The 18,148-nt window shown below is 40.1% G+C and overlaps 2 protein-coding genes and 1 long non-coding RNA gene across 3 annotated transcripts in view; 2 read left to right on the top strand and 1 right to left on the bottom strand.

The window, feature by feature from the left end:
• The first annotated feature begins 1,790 nt into the window (after positions 1-1,790).
• The window catches only part of LOC138967354 (uncharacterized), a 221,119-nt gene continuing 204,761 nt past the window's right edge, over positions 1,791-18,148 (top strand). Inside the window, exon 1 of the long non-coding RNA XR_011455930.1 lies at positions 1,791-2,168. This is a non-coding gene — a long non-coding RNA (uncharacterized lncRNA). The remainder of the gene's footprint in view (positions 2,169-18,148) is intronic.
• Positions 4,422-12,854, bottom strand: LOC138967353 (diphthine methyl ester synthase-like). The gene is made up of 8 exons (XM_070339880.1): positions 12,646-12,854; positions 9,518-9,578; positions 8,632-8,695; positions 8,000-8,108; positions 7,069-7,189; positions 6,751-6,790; positions 5,899-6,008; positions 4,422-5,460 (listed from the first exon to the last, which is right to left on the bottom strand). The coding sequence occupies exons 1-8, from the start codon at positions 12,778-12,780 to the stop codon at positions 5,243-5,245; spliced, it is 858 nt and encodes a 285-aa protein (XP_070195981.1). The 5' UTR covers positions 12,781-12,854; the 3' UTR covers positions 4,422-5,242.
• The window catches only part of LOC138967351 (ubiquitin-protein ligase E3C-like), a 38,496-nt gene continuing 33,315 nt past the window's right edge, over positions 12,968-18,148 (top strand). The window contains exons 1-4 of the mRNA XM_070339877.1: positions 12,968-13,153; positions 13,804-13,857; positions 17,417-17,491; positions 17,815-17,955. Of these exons, the coding sequence (XP_070195978.1) occupies positions 13,088-13,153; positions 13,804-13,857; positions 17,417-17,491; positions 17,815-17,955 (336 nt within the window). The 5' untranslated portion in view covers positions 12,968-13,087. The remainder of the gene's footprint in view (positions 13,154-13,803; positions 13,858-17,416; positions 17,492-17,814; positions 17,956-18,148) is intronic.

Raw genomic sequence — 18,148 nt, 5'->3', positions numbered from 1 at the left:
CGCGCTACGATGGCAAGTGACCCCTCTCCTCAATGTGGCAGATACTAAACAGGCTAGGGGTTGAAGTATTGCCGGAAGAGGTGTGTTTTTAGAGAGGACTTGAAGGAAAGGAGAGAGGTAGAAAGGTGGACAGACATGGGCAGAGAGTTACAAATAGAGGGAGCTGTGTAGATAAAGGCGCGCTTGCCAAAATCGTTCAGTTTGATGCGTGGGACAACAAGGTGCCCTGCGTCAGTGGATCTGAGGTTGCGTGTGGGGACGTGTGGCTTTAAGAGCGAAGACAGGTAAGAAGGGGCAGAGTCAAGCAGTATGTAAGAAATGTTAAGTCCTTTGTACTGGAAACTTGCATTCTCCCAGTAAGGTCATATATTGTACTACGTTGCAAGCCCCTGGAGCAATTTTTTGATTAGTGCTTTTGTGAACAAGAACATGGGTGAAACTCTTCCGCCTCAGGGCGGAAATCCGCCAAATGAAATTGGTCAAATAAGGAATTCCTTATTTTGAAAATCTTTAAAATAGTATCGACACAAGATTAAAACAAAACATTTGGGTTTTTTCGCCGGCGATCCGATTCGTTTTTCCCCTAACACAGTGACCGGACATCGCTGAGTCTTTGTTTCACTGGGCGCACGAATTATCGGACTACAGCTTGGCATTTGTTACCATGTTTAATGTGCAAATTTGTGTGTTTGAGATACCAGGATAGGCCTACTTTTACCCTTAAAAGCCTGATTTTTCGTTTTCTTCTGGGGGGCTGGGCCCCCCTAGCAGGGCGTTGCCCCTGCAGGGGCGGACAAGGGAGGGGGTTTCTGGGGTTTCCGGAAAAAAAAACAGCAAAAAAATAAAAATATTTTTATGGTGCATTTCTTTATTTTACATTGAGTTTCAATTTTTGGGGTATTAATCAGTGACAAAATCTGCTGCCTGAAACTGGTAATGATCATCCTCAGAATGCACCAGATTGCGCCATTTTGCATCCTTTTTTTCAAAATTTTCCAGGGGGGCATGCCCCCGGACCCCCCTAGCAAGCTAGGCGCTTTGCGCCGTCGGCTCGGCGCTTCGCGCCTTCACACCCATATCTTCACAATATACTTTTGGGAAACCCCCCCATAAAATGAACTGATCCGCCCCTGCCCTGCACCCCACCAGGGCTTGGGCGGCCCCTGGACCCCGGCCTCATTTTCCTTATTTTCAATTCTGATCAGTTTCACCCATGCAAGAAACAATTAACAAGTGGCTCTATCCCATCTCCCCCCTTTCCCCGTCGCGATATAACCTTGAACGGTTGAAAACGACGTTAAACACCAAATAAAGAAAGAAAGAAAGAATCAGTACTGGATGAACTTGTCAACAAAAACAAATTTGAAATTGTGTTCATGTGTTTCTGGGGTTGTTTTTTTTATGTCAGGAGTTTGTATTTTGCAGCTTTTGTTATTTTTTATCTGCTTTTCAAACATTTTGTTATGAGAAGGTTGGCTAGTCAGTGGTTTGATTCACAGATAGACTGACATAAATCTGTTTTTGTCTTATGTTCCTTTTATTCTTCTGCACTTGGCCTTATAGACTCAAAAGATTTGAAACTGCATCATATAGATTTGGAAGAGACTGAAAACAGGTTTAAGTCTTACAGTCAGAGGTTCAACCAGAAGGTTTTTGGACAGGTATTCTATGGTAACAACTGGGAAGAGAGTGGGGGGGGGGGGTGCTGGAAGTGTGGAGTCATGTTTTTCAGAGTTACGGACTTTTAGTTTTCAAACCTGTCACGCTCAAGTTCCCCCCCCCCCCCCCCCCCCCCCCCCCCATTTCTTTTCCTTTTGTGCTGGCAGTATAGATTTTATATTTGTATGAGATTCTACTGATGTTGAGGTATGGGATTGGCCAACACCTTATTATCATCCAGTATTCAAAGTCTGATTGACGGTAGAAAGAAGATTGTCGTGTTGGGTTACTGTTTCAGGGAAAAGTGGAGTGTTTAAACTTGTTCAAATGTTTGTAGTATTTACATTATGAATGTCACTGTTCCCCCCCGCGGGTTAGGGGGAAGAATTTACCCGATGCTCCCCAGCATGTCGTAAGAGGCGACTAACGGATTCTGTTTCTCCTTTTACCCTTGTTAAGTGTTTCTTGTATAGAATATAGTCAATGTTTGTAAAGATTTTAGTCAAGCAGTATGTAAGAAATGTTAAGTCCTTTGTACTGGAAACTTGCATTCTCCCAGTAAGGTCATATATTGTACTACGTTGCAAGCCCCTGGAGCAATTTTTGAGTCACTTGAGAAAATGTGACTCTATGTAATCGGTCAGTGTTAGTCTGTCCGGCCGGCCGGACGGCCGTAGACACCACCTTAACGTTGGACTTTTCTCGGAAACTATCAAAGCGATCGGGCTCATATTTTGTTTAGTCGTGACCTCCAATGACCTCTACACTTTAACGATGGTTTTGTTGACCTTTGACCTTTTTCAAGGTCACAGGTCAGCGTCAAAGGAAAAATTAGACATTTTATATCTTTGACAAAGTTCATCGGATGTGATTGAAACTTTGTAGGATTATTCTTTACATCAAAGTATTTACATCTGTAGCCTTTTACGAACGTTATCAGAAAAACAAGGGAGATAACTAGCCTTTTCTGTTCGGCAACACACAACTTAACGTTGGGCTTTTCTCGGAAACTATAAAAGTGACCGGGCTCAAATTTTATGTGAACGTGACTCCCAGTGACCTCTACACTTTGACGTTTGCTTTGGTGACCTTTGACCTTTTTCAAGGTCACAGGTATGTCTTGAATTCTTCAGGTATGCATTGTGTTGTGAATAGCAATTTCTTCCTGTCCATCTGATGCCTCATATAATATTCAGAACTGCGAAAGTGACTCGATCGAGCGTTTGCTCTTCTTGTTTGATTAGTGCTTTTGTGAACAAGAAACAATTGACAAGTGGCTCTATCTCATCTCCCCCCCTTTCCCCTGTCGCGATATAACCTTTGTTGTTGAAAACGACGTTAAACACCAAATAAAGAAAAGAAAAATGTCACTGTTGCTATGACTATGTAAACTTGTGAAATGTGTACCCTGGTGACAAAATTTAAAGGCCTGTCAAATACGTTCGCATTATGAATTAAGATTCGGGAGACAGAAGTATACAATGAAGAGTGTATAATGATTCATGTATCTGTGTAACAATTGTCCTTGATGTAGCCGGATAAGGAATTGTGTATCAGAGGGCGTTAGAAAGCTGAGGTTTGTTATACAGTGCTCGAGTTGTGTTTGGAATCAAATCTGACAAGAACCTCTTCTTTTTCGCTGAATCTCATTTAACAAGAGAGTTGAATTTACATCATGTACCTTTGTTTTGTGACGTTTTTGATTCGCTGATGATTAAATCATGAGTTGTATACATGTGTGACATTTTTTTCTAATGGACAAATTCCTAAAATAACTCTGTCGGGTATGTATGGCTTGTGAAAGAGTGAGTGCCCTTGCTTTTTACTCAAACAAACATTGGAGGGGCCTATCACTAAGCAGGAGTGTGTCGGACAAATGTGGACAGGAGCACATGTGAAGTTATTTGTCTGAGGAAAAGCAAGGGCATTCACTCTTTCACAACCCATACAAACCCGACTGAGTTATTTCCGAACATTTTCTATTGCAGAGAGGGGTATCATTTTCTTTCAGTTTTGTTTTTCTTTTTCTGTTATATAGAGTTTTAATCAGCAGTGGCAGTGGAAGAATAAGTTTACATAATTTCTCTGCTATTCCTCTCCTTCCCCCCCCCCCCCCCCCCCCCCCCCCCTTCCTCCCTTAGTTAAAATAGTTTTGGATATTGGCCAGCTCAAAACCCCCGCGGGTTAGGGGGAAGAATTTACCCGATGCACCCCAGCATGTCGTAAGAGGCGACTAACGGATTCTGTTTCTCCTTTTACCCTTGTTAAGTGTTTCTTGTATAGAATATAGTCAATATAACCTTGAAGCGATATAACCTTGAACGGTTGAAAACGACGTTAAACACCAAATAAAGAAATAAAGAAATGGCCAGCTCAAATATGAGCATAACCAAAACACCTTTACATTGAGAGTATGTTATCTTCTAAGAGGGTCTAAGAGGGTTTGTGACATACCTGGGTAGGTAAAGTGGAAATTCTGCTTTCTTGGATTTTCAGAGTGAAGTGGCTACCTTGTTCTAACAAAAAAGTCAATAAAACATGAAAAGTAGCAAGTGTTTTGTTCATGTTGATTGTAAGTCTACACTCATCTTTGTGCTGCATCACCTGTTTACATTAAATATGATAATTGTTATGACAGTAGATGATTTCCACGTCAAACAGACACTCTTTCTCCTCTCTCTTTGTCACACACACACTCTCTCTCTCTTCCACACACACACTAACATACACAATGGGAATATAATAACAAAGAAAGCCCATCACGCCAAGGTGGTTATATTACATTCATAATTTGCAGATACAGTAGTATCCTGAACGACTTGGGAACAGGAAAACTCAAAAGTTATCACATGCACCTTTATCTCTGCCACCCTCCTGCTCACAAACTCAAAGCCAGCACTTCACATCCACACTGGCGATATACAAATGTCGGCCCTCAACCAAGATGAGCACACAGTTGAGCAGCAGTTGCGTTTTCTGATTTCAGTTGCCTTTCATCGTGTATCAATCAACATCTTTTGACGCAACACATCAAATTCCAATCAGACTTGTTATAATGACTGGTGCTATCGTTTCAACCCCAGTAATGTGTTTGCCACTCTTCCCTTTGTCCTTATTGTTGGTTTGCAACTTGAAACAAAAAAGAAACCAATTGACTCGCCCTTTTGTGCACTGGTGATGACAATCTTAATCCAGCCATATTTTGTGCTATTTCCACTGAAAGCAGTAACAGTTTAATGCTCTTAATGTTACAGCTCTTAACTTTTCATTCAGAACCTTTCAGCCAACTTGTAGAGATGTACAATTAAGAGCATTCACAGTTTTGTCATATGGACGAATTCCGGAAATAACTGTCAGGTTTTTATGGGTTGTGGAAGTGTTGCTTTCTTTTGTTTTTTCTTGCTTAAATTCCATGAACCACCGAGGCAGGCAACACGTGACATTGTGGGCTTGCCTCAATGTTTCTATGAAGACAAGGGAAAGCATTTCTTTCACAAGCCAAACATCATCTATTGGTGCTGTTATATTCCCACTGCCAGCAGCGGCAGAGTTCCCCGTTCTTCATTTTTCATCTCAACAGGTCTCATTGAGAGCTTGTCAACAACTCTTTCACGCTATCGTCCAGTGCAAACAGCCGCAGCATGTCCATTTCCAGTGGATGCATGTGACCTGGAATGACCAGCGAATGAAGGGGGCCACCAAGGTTGACGGAGGTCAACTGTTTTAGCGTCCCTGCCACGATTTTCTGGTCTTCTGCTCCCACTCTTGCCAGTCCCACACACACCGTGTCAGCTGCCAGTGCTGCAAATTCAATACACAATCTGTCAGTGTCATTACTGAATACAGTGGAACCCCCCTTTTAAGACCTCCACAAATGTGAGAAAATCAAAGAATGATTTGTGGACGGTATGATCAGTCATGATTAGCAAAATGTGATAATTTGTCACTTAATTTATATTACACATTACAGTGGTAACTGTGATGCAAGGCCCCTCCTATGAGAAGACCCCTACCATGAGAGGACACTTTCTGTTCTCCCCTTGTCTGTTACAGTGGAACCCGGCCCAAGTTAAGACTACCTGCATTTTAAGACATGATTTTGTTCATTGTTTTGTTGTAGGTCTTAAAAGGCCGGTTCCACTGTATCTATATAGCAACATATACCTTTCATGACACGCCACCTAAAATGTACCCAAGGGTGTCCATCCTTTCATTACTGGTACCACTGTATTGACGTACCATTCTTATCAGTCTTTTCCTCTGCCGCCTTCTTTTCAACAATTTTCAGCAACTGCTCTGCTGCCAAGCTTACAGGCATAAACCGTGGAGGTTCATAAATTTTACGTCCCCTGAAAACATGAGAAGAAATGCATAAATAACTTGCTCATACTATTATTTCATGTGATACATTTTCATTGGTCTAAACAATGTTTTCTTCTTCTTCTTCTTCTTCCAATTCATGAACTGGGTCATCAGGACGTTTTAAGTTCAGCGAGTGGAGTTTTAAGTAGAGCTGGTTAAAATGGGTCTGTGGGTGGCCCAGGTTCAGTAAAAGTTTAAAACTATATACACAGTTCAGTGGCGATCAGTGTTCGAGGAGGATGGACCTGGCACTCACACCCAGGTTGGTTTGGAAGCACTCCAGTTTTATTCAACAATTCATAGATACAATATATATGAGCATGTTTAGAATCAACAAAAAGCTATAAGCTTTATATATACACTTTCATTCAAGATAATTACAAACAAAAACTACAAATATTTCTATTCTATTTTGATATTTTTAAATTCTGAGCACAGTTTGTCACAAAAAGTTGTACTACCCTTCTAAGACCACAAAAACGTTTCAGAAGAGTAGATCTTACAAGGGAGTGGGTCCGGTTAACAGGAATTCCACTGTACCCGACTGAAAAATACAACTATTCTAGACTAAATGACACTGAAGAAAATAAATACAATGTACTGTGACCAAATCACTGGCATTTATGGACAGCATAATGAAATGTAATGATACACAACCAGCAGAAAAAAATCAATTGTTAATGAAAAAACAGAAAAAAAAGTACTATGACAATAATATTTAGAACTTACTTCATCAAATTTTCTATGGACTGCTCCTTCATTTTGATATCTGAAAACGTAAAATGAACAATGACAGTGCTTTCACAGATCAAAGCAAGCTCATCCACACACACATGCACGCACTCGGGAATGTTTGTTTTACAGCTTAATCAACCAAGAACACCAAACTTACTTTAAACTTTAATCTAATCAAAACTGCAGTTAAATAACATATCATAGAGCTGAAACACCACCACTGCACACCATAACAAAAAGCATCACAGCAACAACAACAAACAAAAACAAATAACAAACAAAAACAACAACAAAAAGCATCACAGCACTTGCCTAATAAGCACAATGTGTGCATCCCTCGTTCTCTGTTGACAGCAATTTTGTCATAAAAGCTGTCTGGTCTCCAGTCGTCTGTCCAGAAAACTATTGATACCGCTTCCCCAAAGTTGTACAACTGCAAGAAAATACAAAAAAACCATGTGTGAATTGAAAACAGAAACTCATCTGCACATCATACGATTTCAAGAATTGAAAACAGGAATTTTATGCAGCAGCAACTTTACATAAAACATTTTAGACTCAAACATCTGGAATCCTGCAGCTGCACGATGTTTGTATATTTTGACGCATTTAAAAACATGCTGATGCATTTCAGGGCCACACGTATGCAAAAATAATGTGTATCTTTTTCACTGATGCATATTCTCCATGAAAAAATGCATACCCCTGGCTATCAGACATATTAAATACTCACTGCTGTTCTGCTATTTTTACATCCTTGACAATAAAAATATCTCTTTCACAAAAGGTTGTTCCAATGTGCAAAAGTCAGTATGCAAAATATTGCTATTTGACATATTTTTACCCATCTTTGTGTAGTATGCCTTATGCTTCTTCTTTTTTTAAAGCTATGTGGTGCAATCCCCGCAAACATCATGTAGTGACACCGAATTTAATTCACAATCATATCAGAAACAAAAATAATTGTCTAAAAGAAAACCCTATTGGTTCCAGTATTTCACTGCAAATCAGACACATACTACAGTGGAACTCCCTTTTAAGACCCCCCAATTTAAGACTTCCTCCCTTTTAAAACCCTGTTTTCCCAGACTTTTTGTTCATAACCTCTGTAAATTTACCCCCATTTTAAGACTCCCTCCTTTTTAAGACCTGATTTTCTCAGATTTGTGGAGGTCTTAAAAGGGGGGGTTCCACTGTTTACTGATCGGCAAGTAGTGTGGACAATTGTAATCTTAACTCTCACCTGCAGACCACAACATCCAATGGCGTTCATGATGGAGGCGTTGTGGATGATTCGGTACTGGATTCCCTTCTCTACCGCCCTCAGAATCAGATCTGTGTGTGTCGTTGCCCTGAAATTGTACAATTTGATTTATACATTGCAGTAAGCATTTCGTATACACTCAACTCATCGACAATCAGCGCAATACACAAAGAAACACACACAAAAATACAGCAGTCTAACTACTTAGACAGATGAACGGAAAGACAGGGCGAGTCAGTGTGCACGGGGTGAGGCAGGAGGGGCAGGAAGGGGGGGGGGGGGGGGGGGGGGAGGTGTTGGTGGAGGTCAATCTATGTCCAAACCAGTCACATGTCAGTCTGTATGTGTCTGCATCTTGCCTTACCATAAGCAAGCAAAACGAGACAGAAAAGAGGTGACACGATCATGCAATCTTCCGCCATGCCAATTGCAGGAAAATTGCGCTTGATAGCATTGAAATTGAAAGGGGGAAAGCTGCCAAACATGTCCAAAAATACAGAGAGAAATCTTGGTTGTTTGATAAAGTTTATATTGACAGGGACAGCGAACATATGTCCACTTATAAAGCATAGGTGTTACATAATAACATGACTTCAAACATGTATACTCACCCAAGTGGATCTCCAACCACTAAGAAAGCAACGTCTTCTGTGTCAGAATCTGCCATCAGCTCATCTGGAAAACAAACAGTTCAACTCAATGTTACTTCCACTTTGGTCAGAAACTAAGGTCTCTTGTTTGACGTCACAATTCATGCATATCCTCCCTTAGCGAGCAAATCAGCAGCACATGACTGTCACATTCACACTGTGTTGGATATGCTGTTCGTAACCATGCATAAGAATAAGAATAAGAATAAGAATAAGAATACTTTATTATCTCATAGAGAAATTCAGGCGTGGTACATAACAATAATACAAACAGGACATTGTTTTTACATAAGACATATAGCACTATATATAACAGGGCAGGTTATAAACACACCTCCCGCATTGTGTATAGGTTCTTTTTGTGCTGACTCTCCTCGGTGTCTGAAACACCACCCCTGTGCACGCATGCCCGTAATAAATATCCCAAATTCAGAGCGAAAGTCTCAGGGCTTGAAAACATCAATACATGCATGCAGGATAAAAATGGGTAGCGGCTGTACATACTGTATGGCAGCTTTCTTTCCAGTGAGAAAGCAGCCTGAATTTCTATGAGGGTGACCTCACAGGACTATTTGAAATCGTATCCTTAATTATCACACCTGGTGCCAGGTGACTTATGTCTTTTTGTATGCACATCGATCTTTGGCATGTACCTTTGCCTCGATCCACGTGACACTCAAGAATTGCCATAATTAAATAGGTAAAGGTCTGACCTCAATAGTAATTGCGTGTAATTGTCACCAAATAATCAATAATGAAATCAAGAACTATACCCAGATCAATAATATCTTTTTAACAAAACACCATGAAATAATTTCTATTGATGAACACCAAAAGTATACATTACCTGAGCTTTGTTCCACCATGTCACGATCTGCTAATATGATTTCTCTGCCATAGTATTTTTCCTGTAAAGATAACATTGTAAGTTGATTACAGTTATAACAATAAATAGTCACAATCACGATTCCAATTGATCAATATTGATATTTTATGTTTTAAACACAACGAAACCGAAGCAAAATTTCTGTCAGTGATTAAAAGAGTTGCAGTGACTTCATATATATGGCCAAGAATCTGTCAAGGAGTCCAAAAAGTGTTACAATTTTTAGACTTTTTTTAAACCTCCTTAAATTTACATGAATAAACATCTCGGTATTCCTGTCCTTCAATTGCAGCATTTTATTTTCCAGTCAAGTGTTCGGTTTATCAAATATTTGCAGATAAAGCACAAATGACTGTATGTTACATTTACACCATAACATAATTTCAAGGTGCTGTCATTTTCCTAGGTTCAGCTTTAGGCAACTGTTTCACTATCCAATGGCTTGATGGCTGAATGTAGAGTTGATCTGTACTAAAGCAACACTTGAAAAAAGTTTCTCCTGTCTCAATATAAGCAAAATCATTTATCCGTTAGTTACTTTACACCAAAGCCCAGAATCAAAGTTACAATTCAACATTTACCTATTTATGTACACTGTTTTTAAAACAATGAAATTCTCTATGGAAGTGCAGAAAAGGTTCCAGTAAATTTTCATGTCATTTGTTTTGCAAACCTTAACCTCAATCATCAGGTTATTGCTTAATTTGAAAAAAGCACGGTCAGCGGTGTAGAAATTATTATCAAATCACCCTCTTTAAATATTTTTACATTATTTTGGTCTGCAGTTTTTGAGTCACTTGAGAAAAAGTGACTCTATGTAATCGGTCAGTGTTAGTCTGTCCGGCCGGCCGGCCGGCCGTCCGGCCGGCCGGCCGGCCGTAGACACCACCTTAACGTTGGACTTTTCTCGGAAACTATCAAAGCGATCGGGCTCATATTTTGTTTAGTCGTGACCTCCAATGACCTCTACACTTTAACGATGGTTTCGTTGACCTTTGACCTTTTTCAAGGTCACAGGTCAGCGTCAAAGGAAAAATTAGACATTTTATATCTTTGACAAAGTTCATCGGATGTGATTGAAACTTTGTAGGATTATTCTTTACATCAAAGTATTTACATCTGTAGCCTTTTACGAACGTTATCAGAAAAACAAGGGAGATAACTAGCCTTTTCTGTTCGGCAACACACAACTTAACGTTGGGCTTTTCTCGGAAACTATAAAAGTGACCGGGCTCAAATTTTATGTGAACGTGACTCCCAGTGACCTCTACACTTTGACGTCTGCTTTGGTGACCTTTGACCTTTTTCAAGGTCACAGGTATGTCTTGAATTCTTCAGGTATGCATTGTGTTGTGAATAGCAATTTCTTCCTGTCCATCTGATGCCTCATATAATATTCAGAACTGCGAAAGTGACTCGATCGAGCGTTTGCTCTTCTTGTTTGAGTTACAAACAAGAAATCATAACAAATCCTTTTCATGAAAGAATAGTCAGGTTGGTACTCCACTACGGTACCAAATGTTAATTTTACCCATGATCTGTACGTTACTTTACACCAAACAGCAAGTACAAGGTACTGAATTTACATTTAATGGGCTATGCTTACATCAGTTAAACAGTATTTCTAACTTGTTTGTTCTAAGCTACCTGTCTCAAGTCAAAATAAAAGGTTAAATTAATGGTTGTGCCTTTTTGGTTGTGTGTACATCTTTACACAAAAGGATGGTGTAAAGTAACATACAGAAGGCTCCGAAGATCTGCAGGTCCATTTGAAGGGTAATTTCTCTTTTATTTAGCTCATAAACCCTCAACAGACTGTTATGTGCTGTTTTTAGCATTATTATGTGCTGCATATGGTCTCAGTAAAAAAACAAGGTGATGTATGTTACATTTACACCAAAATGTCCCAACAGTGGTCCTTCTGAGGTAAATTTTGTCATTCAGTGTGCTTGTTTTCATGTTGAAACAAAGGTTTGGTCTTGCTGGTTGTTCTAAAGCACTGATAAGTTATCTTCTGTCTCTAAAACAAATTCATTGTCATTTTCAAGTATTCTCAGTATGTCGTTACATTTACACCCTTGTCAGATGGCCTCACTTAAGTCTCTCTACAAGCCAACAGGTGCAAGCACTAGGAATCCTGTGACCATAGTTTAACTACCAGGTGTCTGAGGTATAAGAAAACACACACTTCTGTGTATTATGGCATTATTTAAAGACTGTGACAAAACTTGTTTGGGCAAGTAGATACAATTTCATTTACACCAAACGCATATTTTTAACTTAGAAATACAATTAAATTACATCAAACACAACTTTTTCGCTCCATTTAAAAAAAAATACAATCATCCTACCTAATGACTTTCCTCTGCAATGATTTTTAAGTAAGTTTGACCAGAAACATTTTTTTAAGATAGTTTCCCTTTTTTCATGATTATTTACACCAAATGTAACGTACTGACCAGCTAAAAAAGAACGTTCAAAATCCAAAACCTATGTTCAGATCAAATTTTCATTAATCTAACATATGTTTCTCCATCCATTTCTGGACCTATTAAAAATTAGATTGAGATGATACCCTTATCAGTAACTTGGTTATTCAATGCCCAATGTACCATGCGTTTCGCGTAACGCCTTGTGTGCCCAAAAAGGTGCTTTTTTTCTTGAACAAAGTCAATTTTCTCAGCATCCAGACATAAATTTGGTATGGATAGAATCTGCATGAGGAATACTTCATAACTGTATTGTTTATATTGTAGTCATTTAAAAACAGAATAAAATACAAAGTAATAAAAGTATCCAGAACAGGATTTTTGCATTTGGACACCTTGACAGATTCCTGACCATATATGTCTCACACACGCACACACACCGGCTCACACACACACACACACACACACACGCACACACACACGCGCACACACACACACACACACACGCGCACACACACACACACACACACACACACACACACACACACACACACACACACACACACAAGCGCTAGATCAGCATAGCCACAGATCATATCTGTACTCTTGTTAATGTTTGACAACCCACACGAGTTTGCACAGTGTTTCTGTCACACTTACCAGTGCTTCTTTGCCAACAGTGAGAATCGAGGTGTAAGCTTCAAGATAAACCCTCTTCGCTCGTTTGACAACTTCGAGCCCTTTCACTGTTATGTCTTTGGCATCTCCCAATCCCAGCCCAACCAGGTAGAACATCGTGGTTTTCTCTGTTTTGATTGTACCACAAAATGGAAACACAAACACATGTGCTCGGATGAAGCTACCGGAAACAGCTGTCTGCTAAAGTGCCAAATTAGAATGATTATTCTCATTGGCTATTGCAACTCCACTAACCCAATCGTACACCACTTTACAAAAATAATCAAATGTGCGCCGTCTGGCGTCGTGACGGAGCAGTTTGTCGACTGTTTCTGGAAGGAACAGCGATTTGCGTTGCCCGAACAGAGGCAAACAAAGTTATTTACCGATTTATTTCACTGAACTCTGGTCCAAGATTTCAAAGATGTGGAGTTTTGAGGGTGATTTTCGGACTAAACCTACTCAGTCTTTGCGGGGAGCTAGCAAACAGGTTTGTATCTTCTTTCAGTCACTAAAACTTGAGCGGATTTTATTTTCAGTCATTTGCTTTCTCTTTGCCGAGTCCAAAATGAGCCTTGATGTCACATTCTACTACTGTGTACTAGTACACATGGAGCTGATCAGATGGGAAATGCTAGGATCTTCATAGTCAGTTCAGATTGATACGATTGGCGATGTGTATATATATATTTATGATAGCATTACAGTTAGCTCAGCTGTTCTGTTATGACAAAATCATTTGTAGGGAAATCCCCTGTTTGCTTGTCATGCAAACAATATACATTTATTTTCTACATGAAACTTATACTGTGTGCATTTTTGTGTGTGCGCATGGACACACGCCATACACTCAATGATATAGCTTTGAGTGGAGTCTGGAGATCATATATAGTGTCAAATGTCTAGTATCAGTATGATGTAGCAGGATTTGAAGTCTACTCTATGTCACTGTCAGCGAGTGTATGTGTGACACAACAGGATCCGTAACAGAAAGTAAAAACATTGAGAATGAGAATCATAATAGCCATATTAACTGAGAAAGTTCATTCTTCTTTTAATTGTTTTTGTACCAATTAATGACTGAATTTATTAATATTATATTTTTCCAACTGTTGATTTGTTAAATTGTTTACTTCACAGGAAGAGAAGAACTCCCTTCTCAAAAGAGCACAAGAGGAAAGACAAAAACGGGAGGTAAGTAAATTGTTATTATTGGAATGATCAGGCAGGGAAAAACAATTAATAGACTTTTTGACCCCCATCTGTCTTTCAACTTCAAAAGCATTTTAACGAGTCAAAATCAAAACACAACATACGTAATACTACCCAACTGGTACTATCCTCAAATGCCATACTAAACCCATGGCACAGGGCTGAATCATCACGTCATAATCATGTTCTGTGAATAAAGCCTATGGGTATCTGTTTGTGATACACTGATAGAGGAATATCGATACAGCAGTACCTGCGAAGTGAGTCCCTTGTGATGAGAGGACACCTCCCAATGAAAGGTCTCCACTTTCTGCAGTCCCTTTGTGTGTTAGCTTGACTAAAACGTACCTGTAATGACAGGCCACCTGCCATGTAGGGGCACTTTTGGCTGGTCCCAAGGGTGTTCTTTCATTAGAGGTACATACTGTTCTTGTAATGAAGGGACAACCTTCAGACCAGCTAAATGTCGAGACATTACAGGTGGCCTTTCATGTCAGGTATCCTTTCATCATGTTAAAGGCACAGTAAGCCTCCCGTAAACCATCACAGATACGGTCAGGCTTTTACACACAGTACAAACACCCTTTCATTTAAACACTCACCGATTGAGAACATCCTAGGTGCCCTCCGTAAAGAGCGAACAATTTTCAAAGAATTTATTTTTGCGTGGTTTATTTTACCCCTGAGCCATCGTGAACCTGTGTGATCCAGTTTCCCTTTTTCACAATGTAGTCGTCAGTTAGTTATTTGAATGCGACTCGATGTGAGCTTATTTACAATAGCACGTTTTTATGCACGAAACAAACGGCTGTGGTTCACAAGAACTCTAGCGATGGCTTTTGACTGTTGAGAGGAACGGTGATATGCATGATAAACCGTCGTCTGCTACGACCCTTGCGTGACCCTGCTTCCGGGCTTTTCTTTTTTCAAACTTTCACAACTTCGAATTGTACTGATCTTGTCTTGATGAAAAAAGAATTCTTTTATGATTAAAGAATGTTTGTGTAACAAGCTGTCAATTTATTATTTAGATTTTAAAAGTTAGGTCTAGCGCAAAAACGCACCACGGTCCAAAAACATTTTGATAATCATCGATTCACGGCTATCGCCAGTTTACATCGATAGAATGAGACCCGAAGGGAAGTAACTCATGTTTGACCTGAGTTCAGGATGGGTCCAAAAAGTGTTCGAGACAATCTGCAAAATTAATTCTTTAAAAATTGCTCGCTCTTTACGTAGGGCACCTGGGATGTTCCCGTTTGGTGAGCGTTCAAATGGAAGGGTGTTTGTACTGTGTGTAAAAGCCTGACAGTATCTGTGATGGTTTACGGGAGGCTTACTGTCCGGGCGTGATTTCCGGTATCATAACAGCCGTCCAGCACCAAAACGAGGCGCCATTGTTGTAGAGGACCAAGTCCACGAAAATAAATTCTTTGGAAATTTCTCACGCTCGACAGAAAGCAGCCAGGATGTTCCCGTTCGGTGAGCGTTCAAATGGAAGTATGCTTGTACTGTATGTAGACGCTCGGGGAGCTCTGTGATGGTTTACGGGAGGCTTACTGTGCCTTTAATAGACAAAGGAATGACAGAAAGTGTCCTATAGTGGGAGGTGTCCCGTCAATACTGGGCAATTGCATTGCAGGTACTGCTGTGCATTAGGACCCTCCTTTTATATTGAAAAAGACCTTCACAAATTTGAGAAAATTGGGTCTTAAAAATTCCCTTTTTAGTACAGTTGAATCCCTCTTTAACTAGTTTAAGACCTCCCAAATGGAGAAAATCAGGTCTTAAAAAGGAGGGAGTCTTAATTGGGGGTCTGAAAAGGGAGGTACTAGGTTCCATTCTATACTTACAAAGTTACAGACAAACTGAGAAAAAGAAAGCAAGGTTTATAAAAAAAAATTTAAAAAGATAAAAAGAGAGAGGATGGCCGGAGTCTTAAATCGAGCCGGAGGGGTCTTGAAACTAAAACTTAAAAGGGGGTTCCAATACATGCATACGTACTATCTTTCTTTCTTTATCTATATATATATATATGACTAGTGTCTGTGTCTGTCTGTCTGTGCGCGATGCACGGCCAAAGTTCTCGATGGATCTGCTTCAAATTTGGTGGGCTTATTCAGAGAGACCCCGGACACAACCTCATCGATGAGATATTTCAACACGTGCTCTCAGCGCGCAGCGCTGAACCGATTTTGGTTCCACCTGAGCTACCCGGGCCCCCATACCGACACACCAAAGCCGCTAGACCACATCACAACGCCAAAGTTCTCGGTGGATCTTTTTCAAATTTGGACACCGTATTCAGCTACACCCCGGACACAACCTCATCGACTGAGATATTTCAACACGTGCTCTCAGCGCGCAGCGCTGAAACGATTTTGGTTTTTCTGTTCATTTCACCATTCCCAGTAACTCTTCCTTATCTTCTCCAGTGTTTTGCGTTTATCTCCCTTCCTTCGTGTGGCTTCAATCCATATTCCCGTTACTGACTACGTTACTATTTTTAGAATGTCACTGCGCTGTCCAGAACGCTTCCCTTGCACCCGTAAGTTGTTCTTACTGTCAAAGTGAAAAGGTCGAATCAATTTATAGCCACGCGAAAAATACACTGTCACCTATCTCTATATATTTATAGATATAGAATCAATAGATATATATATACGGCTTCTCTGTGTGTGTGTGTGTGTGTGTGGGCAACACCTGTGGATTGTAGAGTTCTGTTTGTGATGTGGTCTGGCGGCATTGGTGTGTGTCTATATATGTTCAGGCCTTCCTTCCAGAAGCCATAACAGTTATTCTCAATCCCGTTTGAGTGGACTTCGGCTTTACATATGATTGTGGTGTTTCGGCACTCGGTTACATTTGGCGTCGTCGACAGCGATGGGACTTGACATGAGATATTTCAACACGTGCTCTCAGCGCGCAGCGCTGAACCGATTTGGGTTTTTCTCTTTATCTTCTCCAGTGTTTTCAGCGTTTATCTCCCTTCTTTCGTGTGGCGTCAATCCATATTCCCGTTACTACGTTACTATATTTAGAATGTCACTGCGCTGTCCAGAACGCTTCCCTTGCACCCGGAAGTTGTTCTTACTGTCAAAGTGAAAAGGTCGAATCAATTTATAGACACGCGAAAAATACACTGTCACCTATCTCTATATATTTATAGATATAGATATACATATATATATATATACGGCTTCTCTGTGTGTGTGTGTGTTTGTGTGTGTGTGTGGGCAATACCTGTGGATTGTAGAGTTCTGTTTGTGATGTGGTCTGGCGGCATTGACGTGTGACTGAATAATCAGGCCTTCCTTCCAGAAGCCATAACAGTTATTCTCAATCCCGTTTGAGTGGACTTCGGCTTCAAATATGATTGTGGTGTTTCGGCACTCGGTTACATTTGGCCACGCTGTCTGTCTCTGTCTCGCGATTCACCCCGGCGAAGCCGGGTATTCCTCTAGTGAAAGATATATGATGTCTGATGTCTGATGTCGATCAGCAGAGTGGAAAGGAATGATGTTTTATCTATTTGTTGCAGCAAGCACGGACTCGAGATGCCAGTGCCAGAAAAATTCAGTCCGTTTATCGTGGCTACGTCGACAGAAAAATACGGGTAACTTACTTATACAGAGTGAATCATCCTTAATTTGAATGTTTTGAAGTGTGTGTGGGTGCGCCCATGTATTTTTATGTTGGTAAATGTGACACAATTTGTCAATCCAATATAATGGCGCAACAACAGGCTCAGAAAGAAGTGACAACTCTCAAATTCAAAAATTGAGCAAATAGATAAATATGTAGGACAATGTCTTGGATGATAATTAAATGAGAACTGAGTATGTTTTTAAACTGTATGTCCAGTAACTGCTTTTCTAGATGTTGTGTGTAATAATGATTAACAAACTAATGCAGTGAAATCAAACATTTTGTCCTCAGAACCAGAGCCTGCAGAGGGAGTTTGACACGGAACTACAGGAGGTGACGAAGAAGTCAGGAACTGTCAGCCCTCAGATCTTGTCCAAGCTGATCCAGAAACTTTCACTGTTCTTCAGACCACACTCTGATGGGCAAAGACTGGTTGGTGTCATTTTGCTTTATGTGGTTTATTTCGCTCTATCTCTTTTTATTTATTTTATTTTATAGAACAAGGCTGTAGGGTCTTGTATACAAGGGAGCACAACAAGTTAAACTTGTCTTCCAGGAGACATCTTGAAGTGACCAACACTAATTCATTTTCAATTCATAGTATTCAGACCAATGAAAATCAACA

Source organism: Littorina saxatilis, linkage group LG5 (assembly GCF_037325665.1).
Source record: "Littorina saxatilis isolate snail1 linkage group LG5, US_GU_Lsax_2.0, whole genome shotgun sequence".
In the NCBI taxonomy this organism is placed as follows: Eukaryota; Metazoa; Mollusca; class Gastropoda; order Littorinimorpha; family Littorinidae; genus Littorina; species Littorina saxatilis.
This window is presented reverse-complemented; position numbering and strand designations above follow the sequence as displayed.

Coding starts and splice junctions, on each gene's coding strand:
- LOC138967353 (XM_070339880.1), bottom strand. CDS start 12,780: ATGTTCTACCTGGTTGGGCTGGGATTGGGAGATGCCAAAGACATAACA. Junction 6,791..7,068: donor GCACACATTGTGCTTATTAG/GCAAGTGCTGTG, acceptor TTACGTTTTCAG/ATATCAAAATGAAGGAGCAG. Junction 5,461..5,898: donor GGAAAAGACTGATAAGAATG/GTACGTCAATAC, acceptor TTGAATTTGCAG/CACTGGCAGCTGACACGGTG.